The sequence below is a fragment of the Gambusia affinis genome, linkage group LG09 (assembly GCF_019740435.1).
Source record: "Gambusia affinis linkage group LG09, SWU_Gaff_1.0, whole genome shotgun sequence".
NCBI classification, from domain to species: domain Eukaryota; kingdom Metazoa; phylum Chordata; class Actinopteri; order Cyprinodontiformes; family Poeciliidae; genus Gambusia; species Gambusia affinis.
Window position 1 is genome coordinate 19,135,145 of NC_057876.1, and position 12,009 is coordinate 19,147,153.

General features: G+C 34.7%; 2 protein-coding genes across 2 annotated transcripts; both read right to left on the reverse strand.

Annotated features, from left to right (window-relative positions):
• Positions 1-2,693: 2,693 nt before the first annotated feature.
• Positions 2,694-5,284, reverse strand: LOC122837459. Its single transcript, XM_044127812.1, has 6 exons — positions 5,242-5,284; positions 4,738-5,064; positions 3,506-3,853; positions 3,290-3,415; positions 2,944-3,005; positions 2,694-2,856 (listed from the first exon to the last, which is right to left on the reverse strand). Exons 1-6 carry the CDS (start codon positions 5,282-5,284, stop codon positions 2,740-2,742), a joined length of 1,023 nt encoding a protein of 340 aa, XP_043983747.1. The 3' UTR covers positions 2,694-2,739.
• Positions 5,285-8,464: 3,180 nt separating this feature from the next.
• Positions 8,465-10,514, reverse strand: LOC122836806. Its single transcript, XM_044126677.1, has 6 exons — positions 10,442-10,514; positions 10,024-10,353; positions 9,584-9,922; positions 9,386-9,508; positions 9,258-9,295; positions 8,465-9,173 (listed from the first exon to the last, which is right to left on the reverse strand). The coding sequence occupies exons 1-6, from the start codon at positions 10,497-10,499 to the stop codon at positions 9,039-9,041; spliced, it is 1,023 nt and encodes a 340-aa protein (XP_043982612.1). The 5' UTR covers positions 10,500-10,514; the 3' UTR covers positions 8,465-9,038.
• Positions 10,515-12,009: the final 1,495 nt, after the last annotated feature.

Genomic DNA, 12,009 nt, shown 5'->3' on the forward strand with positions numbered 1-12,009 from the left:
CAATGCAATTGATAAAATTTTCTCAACAAGAAGACAGGACAGAGGAGAGCCCACTTGTCGTGCTGGGGTATACCCGGTGTGATACACACCATATTTATTTGGATTCACGATAACAGGATTTTTGCTGTTTGGAGTTGGCGGATACCTGGCATATTGACAAATTTGTGATGGATTGGGCCAACTAGCAAACACTCAGACTGACATGCTGTGGGACAGATGCGCAAGTTGGACGTGATTCTTGCTGAGATTTGCAGCCCAGCTGTGGACCCTATGACTCACTATCAGAGTGGAATCGATGTTGGAGAAGTTACTTGTATTGGCCCCGTGGAAAGAATCTGTACTAATTTGGATGATTGGAATCAACAGAGATGTACCGGTGAGACTTTAGAGCGGATTTAAATTTTAAAGTCTGCCTAATCTAAATATATGCATCTGAACTGGCCCATGTGTCAGCTTTGGGTGGCTGGCTATTTCAAATTTCCTGGATGATTTGTAAACATGACACTCCTTTCCACCTGTGTGACTCTGGAACAGAGCACGCCCAAGGACTTGCTCTTAGATAAGACCATCAAATCAGAAACTGTTGCCTGGGAGAACTACACGACTCATGGTCATACACATGCTTACATATTCACAGCAAACAGATACTCTCCATGATTTTCACCACCTTTCACTGGCTCCATGTCTGTGCCTTATCTCGCTGGATGTGCCATATCCTTCCCGATGTTGTCATTTCATCCCACTTATTGTTATTAGTCAGAACAAACTTTAGATTTAGAGAAACTCCTATTAGTTTATCAAGAGAGGGTCCTATTATTTTATAAAATGTGGAGTACTTATTCTTGTTCCTTAGAGAAACTCCTACTAATTCATAATTATGAAATACTTTTGTTGTTGTTTTGTTTTTCTTTTGCTTTTCTTCTGTTTTTTGTTTTGTTTGTACTTCCTCTAATTTATATAAAACACTTTGAACTGCCTTGTTGCTGAAAATGTGCTTTATAAAATAAAATACCTTACCTTACCTCAGAGAAGACAGAGCTGCATAGCATGAGGATAAGCAATAATTTTATCAGGAAACTGATGTGTGATATGATGGTGAAATGAGGGTATGCATGGTTGTGATATTCAAGTGGCTTATTTAGACAGAAAAACAAAAAAGTGAGGGAGCATTGTATACTACCAGATGCACAGAAAGGTGATGTTGTTTATTGAAATCCAATGTTGTTTACTGAAATCTATTGAAATATAAACCAGAAAACAAGTGTGTTGAGGATGTTATAATTTCTACATTAACAAGCACAACAACAGGACAGTACATATACTGCTGTTCATATACTCTTAAGATTGCATAAAACAGAGTCTAACAATATCCGCAAATTGCATGAATTTGCATGAATGTGCAAAAGCAACACCATATAAATGGAGTGGAAAGAAAGTCTTTTCTGTCCACACATAAATGCTCATAACATCTGCACCATATGTGTATATCTGTAACCATATTTCCATCAATGTTTTTTAATGTGCATTTAAAAAAGGTTGATTAAAATAGCAAATTTCAAAATAACTTCCTTAATTTCTCCAAAAGGTTACTCTCTTGCCTGTGATGGACTGGTAACCCCTCCACTTGCACAAAATGTCTCGCTGGAGATAGGCACCAGAAACCTTCCGGACCCCACTAGGGACAAGGGTGTGAGAAAATGGATGGATGGATGGCAGGGTTACTCTTGCTAGAGCTGGTTTTTGACTTTTTTGTAAGACATCATTTGGTATAAAGGAAATGGAAACTTATTTGCCATATATGTTCTGACGCAGCATATGCTCCCATCCACTGGTGGATCTAGAATAGCCAACTAATGAAAGATGTTACATCTCAAATCTCAAGAAATACTATATTTCCAAAGTACCTTGTAGCTGCAACGTGTTTTTTGTATTTTACTTACATTATGCTAATTGAAATAAATCTCCCTCATGCTCAAATCACAAGTGTTTCTTAAGAACTAGTACATCAATATTAAGGGATTATTGACTCACAACAAGCTCATGCAGTACATCTCATGTTGAAAAGTTACTTGTGTTTTGTTTTATTTTAAGTGTACAAAAAACAAGAACAAAAATACTTGGTATGATTGTGTTATTGCAGTGTCGTCCACCGAGGTGTTTTACACGGCTGATCAGTAAACGGAAGTAAATTATTCTTAACTTTTACAAGTAAAAACCACAAAATATATCTGAAGGTGAACATAAATATAAAAAATATGATAAAAAATTTAAAAGACAATGACCAGAATAAATTATACAAACGCCAGATTTCAGGGTGAAGTTTTATCAGTATAATAGAAACCAGAGCGTCTGTCTTTATTTTTAAGCTGTGCTAGAGTGAATCTGTACGTGGGTGTTTGTTCCATGTGAATCGTTGCACATTAGTGTGATATCCCTCATTACGCTTCGTGCCGTTCAATACATCTGTTAGCGAGTCGTCTCCAGACTTGTGTGTGTGCGTGTGTGTGGTTGCAGGTTTTAGGGTGTTTGCATTCTGTGCATGGTAGCGCGAACATAAACTAGATATAATAGTCAAATGAAAGAAGTACAATTTTACTTACTTACTTACAAAGAGTAACAAAAGTAAAACTTCTCATTATGCCAAAATCAAAGAACAAAACACACATATTTGATGCTATATTTATTCACTCATTTTCACTAGATGGATGTTGTAAACATCCAGCACATATAAACAAATTTTCAGAGTTTAACTTGGGAATATACACTGTCCTCAGTCTCTTTTCTCTTCTTTCCTCTTGTAGCTTTCCCAGCACTGAAGTGTAAAGCTGCATAGTTCAGATCCCATCTATCGTCATTCTGTACAGAAAATAAAAAGATCATTACAATGCATGCTAATAGAAACTATTTCAGTAGGTGTTCACTTGAGTTTTTAACTTGACTTACAATTTGATCGCCTTGCTGACTCACGTTCCTCCATCTTTCTTCTGAAGAGCTGCTTTCTACTTCTAATTAAAGAGAAGAAAACAAGAGTATCTGAATCTGACTTATCTGACTATAAAACTTTGTTTTTACACTCATTGACACTTTTAAGCAACATTTAAAATGTTGGTTTTTCTGTCTAGAATCTGAAATTTGGCCTACTTATTGCACATGATTATATGATTACAAAAGTGTTATTGAGTGACAGTTTAGTATTGTAAAGTGATCAAGGTGATGTGTGCGTTAGTTATACAGGGCTTAACTAATGTTTCTGGTAGTTTTTAAATCCCAGAATTTTGGTGACATTTACCTTTAAATTGTTTACATGCTGCTCTTGGAACTCGGCAAAAGATAAAAACAGCATTTATAATCATGGAAATAATCAAACAGGCCACAGCTATCAATAGTATGGGAGATTCAGGGTCTGCCTTCCGCTCTGTGAACAAAAGACAAAAGAAAATGTTGTTTCTGGAAAAGAGTATGTTTGAAAATGTATTTTTCAATGGAAACCATAAAATTATACAACCTTCCAGCTTTGCTCCATTTCCAAATAATATCTCTCCACATGTGGCCACAGCACAGTAGTAAGTCCCAAAATCAGAGGAGCTGATTTTTCTAGAAAAATTATAAACCAGTCCAGTATTATCATCAATTTTCTTCTGACATCTGTTAATTCTGTTTCCATCTGTATAGATGACATCCGGGTGAGATTTCTCTGATCGGAACCAGAACACACTGAGATCTTCTGAGCAAGTCTTGTTCTCAAAATCTGAGAGGATGGAGCACTGTAGAGTCACATAATTGTCTGGACCGTCGGAATCTGATTCCATCTTCTTCTGAACTACTCTGTAGTTTGACGTTCCCACAGTGTTTCCTGTAGGTTATTGTACAAAATATTAGAAAATAAAATATATATTTTTGACATATTCTATATTTAGAGAGACTTGGAGACAGATAAAATATACACCAAAAAGCACATATTGCATTGAGTTTTTGCTGATATCTTAGAGTTTGAGCTCTCCACCAATTCTCTTTTCTAATTAATGTGTCATGTTTCTTGGTTCTGAAGGCAACTCTCATTATTAAGCATAGAACAAATACAGTTCAATTAAGCAAATAGCTAAATATTAAGATAAGATAAAACTATAAAGTTTGTAAAGTTAAAAAATAAAATTTACTGGGCGACCAGAGGACTGTGATTAATAAATGTGAACAGATCATCTCAAGCACTTTCTCAATGACCAAAATATAGAATTTTTTAAAAATTACAGTTATACATTTTTTATTATTTTTAACAAAAGATAAATAAGCTTTTTTGTATTTATTTATTTTTATTTCCACTTCATTTGATTAAAATAAATGTTTCCTTTCACCAGTGCTGGCCAAATTTTGATTAAAAAAACTGTGTTTTATTGAAACCATAATTTACTTAAAAATTTATTATATATATTCTCTAATTTCTCTCTCTCAAAAATCTTCTAGAGATTACATTTTTCACCTGAAAGGCCAACAGTTGCCATAGAAGGCATTGTGGCTTAGTGAAGCAATTAATCCTGGATTGTAACGTAAAATATAATTTACCTTTTTTCACTTTAAAGAGGGCATAAATATGCCAATTTTAAATTAGATTACTTTTGCATTGTAAAAGCAAACATAACTGATCCAAAATTTATATATATTCTAGTATTAAAAATCTAGAAATCTCTCACGCAGATTTGTAAACGTTTTGATTTAAAAAAAAAAAAAAAGCTACATTACCTTTTATTAATAAGTATGTCCCTTGCCAAACATTTTGGTTCCAGTCGCTAAAGCCACAGTGATACATTCCTTCATCTTCTTGAGCTGCTTTCAAAATGGTCAGATTGCTCACTTTGTCAGTAAGTACAGCTTTTACTCTTGAGTCAGAATAACCTGCTCCATACTCTGGGTCTATTAAACTCATAAGCTTTACAACTACTTCCAGAGTATCTCCTGCAGTTTGCCTGTACCAAAAAAGTTTATTATGTCTATCTTTAATATCGGGCAACGTGCATGTAAGTGTTGTTGTTTCACCAAGATGAGCAGTGATCACTGGAACCAAACCATCTGCATTAGATAGAAAGATAAGGAATTGTAAAATAATTGCTCAAATTAAGTAAAATCACTCCATAGTGTGCAATAAGACCACACAACTGGCAACAAGAACAATCATAAATATAGCAGGCATTCAAATGACAAATCATATTGACATGACAAATTAAAATGAAGGGATATTTAACTCACATCCTTGATGAAGGAGAAGAAGTGTGACCCATAACAGAATCATTTTGAGACTGTCTTTGTTTGGCCACTGGTTCAGATTTAAGTAGGAGGTGGGTTCTGATTCCTGGCATCTGATTGGTTGCTTAAAATATACCATCTTGAGGCGTTTCCAGCAAAACAAGCATTTTCTCACATAAATGCTGTTCATTGTTGTAAAATTTTGCATAATTGATCAAGCTCTATAATACTCAAATCACTGTATAAAAGTATGAAAATCTTTGTGCTCTGCACAGGATGGTGTTTTACGCAGTTCATGACCAAGAACCACTCTATCTCATATTATAGTCATATGGCATCTCTGGACCAGCTATAACAATAGACCAATGAAGAAAATGCAGACTGACCATACATAAAATTTGATAGACTGATCAAAATGTTAAACAAAATAATGTACCTTCATTCTTAAATTGACCTCTATTCAGTTTAAAGCTGAAGGTATTTAAAAGAGAAGATGAAATATGCATGAACAAATTCTGCCTTCTTTCTGCTGACAAAAATATCCTAATTCAAAAATATCATAAGGCAGAAAATCACGTTCAAGCTTGATCAGATCATTGTGATTTATATTTTAACTAATTGTTACAATCCTAGCATTTTGTGTGTTGTGTTGGGTTGTGTGTCTTTCCTTGTGCTCCTCTTTAGTCTTCTTGAGTTTGTCTGTGTAGTATTTTTTGTTATGTATATCTTATCCCTGTTAAATGATCCTTTTTTGTACCTTTACTTGTGGCATGGTTTCCTGTTTCTGTTATGCTTCTGAAAAACTCATCAGATGTTATTTTTAAATGATTATTATTTTGTCTCAAACTTCTTCTGGAAAAAAAAAGGCTTGAGGACGTAAATGAGTTTTCTGGGACTGTCAGGCTCTCTGTGTTCTTCCAGACCTCTATTCAGGATGGATCAGCGACGGCAGGTTATCACGCAGGTGGAACAGTGGCAGGACGATTTTTAAAGGAATCCACAAAATAAAAGCAGCAGGATGACGAACTGAACCAGGAATCTAAAAGGAGGAAATTGACAGAGGAATGAGAACAATAACAAAAAGCAAATGTATCTTCAGGCCTGATTACCACTGTAAGTGAGTGAATCATATAGTGACAGACATAGAAAAAACACTCCTTTGATATTTGTATTTCTGCTGCATATATATATATCCATCCATTTTCTATACACCCTTTGTCCCTAATGGGGTCGGGAGGGTTGCTGGTGCCCATCCCCAGCTAACGTTCCGGGCGAGAGGCGGGGTCACCCTGGACAGGTTGGCAGTCTGTCGCAGTATATATATATATATATATATATATATATATATATATATATATATATACTGCTCTGTCAGCTTGTGGAGTTGTCTATCAGTCAGTTGCCACGACAAAATGTTTGTAGAGCCAACAGCAAGAGAGTGAGACAGAGAGAGAGAGTGAGACAGAGAGAGAGAGAGGAAGAATAAAAATGGCATTGAGTTGCTGTTCACTTGTTGTTCAGCATTATTTTCCCTTTGGTGTGGCTCACTGTGGCCATTGTACTTTAAGTTTGAGGCACTTTGCTGAACTAAAGTGAGGATAGCTATTTGTGTTTGCCATATGGATGAGACTGTCTCTAAAATAACACTTTCAACCTGGATTGCTGAGCTGTTGAAAATGAGGTGACACAAATAAAATTGGGTATCTGGTATAAGCTGAAACTTCTGGAACCTGCTATAGGAAAAATATCCAAACCTCAGAATATATGTTTTCATTTTGACACTGCTCTTTGGATCCATTTATTTGTGGATTTGTATTTTCTCACATGAAGATAATCAAATCAAAGTACAAATCTAGCATGACTGATTGACACCTGCTGGGCTGCTTGAGGCTTGCAACAAACTACTACTGCTCAGATTATGAGAAACTACCTCCTCCCAGTGTAAGAAGTCCCACTAACAAAAACTACACTAGGTTTTCTATCATTTTAAAATATATGTTGTAACTGGGATATATTTGCATATAACATATGTCAAAAATGTTTCATTTTTAATTTTTACATTTTTAATATGATAGCTCTCAGAAGACTATTGAGTTGTAGCTCTTGGTTCCCAAAGGGTAAGGAAACCCTGTCTTTGTGTAATGTGCTGCCGACTACCATGCCTATCTTATTAGTGTCAAAACTGCCACTTTTTTTTGCTGTTTCACAAATGTTACCTTGGTAAATGCCACAACTCATAAGGAGTTGATCTATTGAAGTTGTTTCTTTGCACTTCAAGTGATGCTGGAGTCTTCACCCCAGACATATGTGTGTCACAAACAGTTATGTAGTGTATCAACTGTATAGGTATTGTAGGATGTCCAGCAGAGTAGTAATTTTATTATTATTATTATTATTATTATTATTATTATTATTATTATTATTATTATTATTATTATTATTATTATTATTATTATTATTAGAGCACAAGTGCAGGGGCATCAAGTTTGAAATGAGGTTTTCCATGTTTTTCACAATTTACAAAAACTTGCATGATCTTGGAGGTCATGGACACTGTAGGGCACCCCAATACAATCTGGTTTACTACTAAAATCCGTCTGGTAGAGTTAAGTTGATATTTTTCATTGAGAGATTTATTTTACATAATGGTTCATTGGATAAAAACATAAAATAAAAATTTAGCACATGACATGACTCATGGAAAAGTACCAAGAGTTCTGATGTTTTTGTTTCATTTCACCAGATGTGTATAAGGTCTAACCAACAAAACCCGTTCAAAGTTTTACCACAAGTTATTAGCAATTCAAAATATCTTATAAATGATTCTTTTGACTTCCCTTGATGGTCATTGTCTTATATATATATATACATTTAAAGCTTAAATTTAGACAAAAGATATAGTGTAGAACCTTTATGCAGTATGCTTTATGTGCTGTCCTGTGTTTTCTGCTTTCTTCAAAGCCAAAATTTGAACACAATTACACTTTATTACTGTCTTTGAAATGCAGACAGTAGTTCATTTTTAAAATATTTTTAGAAATTGTTTGTAATCAACTTATTAAAAAGTAGCCATGGACACTAATTAAGCATTTTTGAGAAAACTCTTTATATTCATCGCCCTTTAAGTGATCATCAATCCCTGCTAATCATTTAGCCTATAAGCAATGAAAACAGATTTGTAATCATTTGAACAATGTTTTGTATGAGAATTTTAAAAGAACAAAGATTTGACAAAAAGTTTTATTTTATGCACATTTCCATAAAGACAGTGTACAAAAATCATGACCTATACATGACTTTTTTACAAAACCAAACAAAAATATCAATAGCAATGTGTTGATCTTTTAAAAAATAACTGCAGTCTCTTGGGTCACTGAAAGTGGTCACAAAATCTTAACCATTCAACAATGGCAAAATTTCAGTCTGAATTATATGTAGACTATCTTTTATAAGTGTATTTAAAATTACGGATTAAGAACTCCAGATTGACAGAAGAAAAATCAGTGCAAACAACATAAAAAGCAAAATATTTAACTATAAAATATATTTAAAACATACATTTGAAGATTTATTGCAGACTGCAAAATAAGTTCAGATTTTTGCGCATGCTGCTTGCTGCTAATTTGTAATCTAATCTTTACTTTTAAAATTTAACATTAAAGAATCCACAGCATAATAGCCACTGGAATAGTCAACATTGCATAAAAACATAATGCGCAATGAATAAACTGTGAAAATATATACAATATACAAATTCACAAATACAATGATTGGCATTTCTTGGCTAATTTAATGAGGCATTATTGAATCCCTAAATTTCTGACGTGTGTGTAGGTTGTCTCCTCATGTGTTGCTTTTATTTTTCGTCTTTCTGCTTTTCCAACATTGGTCTTGGTGAACACTGGGGCAGAATAAACCAAACAGTGTGCATCTTTCTGTAGAAAGTAAAAAATAGCACAGTAAAGTGTGTTAATTTACATATAAGCACTAAACAAATGTTTATGTCTTTGCTCCTTTACCTGTTCTTTCTGCTGAGTAGCACATCCCGTCACGGCATCTGTTAAACATGCAACAGAATTTCTCATAAATATGTACTACCTGTAATTTACTTCTACAGACCACCTTGAAAGTGATGTGTGAAACATACCATTGCAAAAATGCGAATCTTTCTTCATCAAGGTGTAAGTGAGGCACATAATGACAACTAGACATCCACCAACAGCCACGCACAACAGTAGAAGTATTTTAGACTTCCAAAAACTGAAATGTTCTAGAAAAAAGTACAATTCTTGTTATTAACTGAGTTATTTTTATTCACCCCAACCTAGAAACATTTTCTACATACCTTGAACATCCAAAAATGTTCCATTTCCAAATAATAACTCTTCTTGCGTGGCCAGAGCACAGTAGTAAGTCCCAGCATCAGCGGCTGTAACGTTCTTGGAGAAACTGTAGACACACTTTTGAGGATCCAGGCATTCATTTCCACTTTTTCCATCAATGTAAATTAAACTGTGATGAGACTCATCTGGTCCAGTTTTGAACCAGTACACCTTGTGATCAGTTGGGCATTTTCTGCTCTCACAGTCAGAGAAAACCGAACACCTTAGAGTCACCCGGTCTCCTGGAAAGACTGGGTAAAGTAGAGGCTCCTGAATTACAGAAGTGAGATCTTGTTCTGGGCCTGGAAAATACAGAAAAAGCATAAAATAAATACATTTTACATGACTATCAAATAGAAAATTGTCTTCTAATATTTAAATAGAGAAATGCTGTTTTATGCACCTTCAATCTTCAGAAGCGTTCCATTCACAAATATCAGCTTTAATGATTCAACTCTGATGCAATAGTAAAGCCCAGTGTCATTCTGCTGAGCTTCTTTTATATGCAGAACAAATGTTCCTTTTCCTTGTTTTGATGTAAAATGACGAGTTTGGAGAACCCTTTCATAATCAAAAGTTATTGTTTGTCCAAGATATTCAGGCCAGGTTCCGGAAGAAAATTTGACCCAAAACAGATTTTGGGATTGATTGGTTGGCAGGCGAGGACATGTCAGGGTCACATTTTCACCAACTTGAATAGTTTTTGTCTCCAAATTGTAACCATTTACGACACCTACAAAAAACCAAAAATGTTATTGACATAAGATCACTAAAACTCAAAATAATCTTACAGTTTTGATATTTGCACATTTTGTACTTACGTCTGTCTCTGAGCAAGAGTAGGAAATAAAATATGACCACCATTTTCTTTTTAATCATCGAACAGCTGCGCAAAAAGACGAACACAACATGGCTGGTTCAGTCTAATATAACACTGAAAAGTGGGAGGGGGGAGTGCTGAAACAGTCTGATTGGCCTTTTAACCCTCACTGCAACCACAGTGGAAATTATCAACCATGTTTACAACTGAAGCTTTCAAAATAACACTTACTTCATGTATTTTTTTCATAGTGTTGGTCTTTTTGAAAAAAACAGCATTTTAATCTAGGGGGTCTAACCAAAGCTACAGGAAGTTTTACCTATTTTATTGGCTTAACCTATTCTTCAAAGATTGCATGTAGGTTTACTCTCTATTAACATTTTTATCAATGCTGATGGATGAGAGATGGATGGTACTTACTATGTAAACACTTTTATATAAGAGTATTAAAATATAGGAAAAGTAACTTGATACTGACTTATTTGTTCATGCTTTCAAACAGTGTGATTTAAACTGTGCATTTATTTAATTATTATTTATGTCCCATAACTAAAGTTATTTTAAGTTGCAAACTTTTATTGCCATTAAACGTAAAGCTACAGCCTATGTGGCATGAACTGATTACAGCACCTTTGCTTCTTTATCACCCATTTCTCTAATCCCATGACAACTGCAGTAATGCTCATGGGAAAGCATTTCTCTCAAACCTACAACATCAGACTTCTTCAGAAACACAACTGAACAGTAACAATACCCACATGGACAATTATAAAGATGATAATAGAATAGGCAACTATCATAATGTTAAAATGTTAAAATAATAATATTCAAATGTCAACCAGAATCAGTTGTAATTAATGCAGCCTGATAATAAAAACAGACAGAAAGAAAAAAGGATCAGAAGACAACACACATTGTTTTCTGGTTGGTGTGACAGCTGACTGAACAGATAAGGCACCAGGATTAACTAAGTCTGGCTGTTAGTCTGGAGCAGACTAACAGTACAATCGCCATGGTAACTCTTGTAATTCTACTTTTATGAAACTAAGTCAAGGCTAAATTCAACTAGGAAATGTAGAGAAGCCCGGCTTAATCTGCTGATCTGGTTTTGTGAAACAGCCCTATGATTTATGAACTCTAAAGAGGTCATATAAATGAAAATGGCAGATTTACTTTCATGGTTGTGCTTCAGCTGCTGCAGAACCTCATTAAAGGCCACAAAAAACTTTACTCCGACTTTGTTGTTTGCCGTTCTTGCTTTCTTGTTGTGTTTACCGCTAACCACGTGTGGAAGCTTCATCTGTATGTCACACGCTCCACGTTTACCAAAACATAAAGGTCTGGGAAATTAAAAGTAGCATTTTTACCTGTTTTAAAATTTCTGTGTGGATGAAAAGACTGCTTGCTTAAGAAAAAAAAATATTGCAATGTGGATAAGGCCTAAAGGTGTCATCTGAGCATGAACAGATGACTCAATTGCAGTTGGGACATATGATGCAAGAGGAACTTGTGAAACTATGGGTTTTGTGGTAGAACTGACTGTGAGGCAACATATTCAGTGCTGCCTGA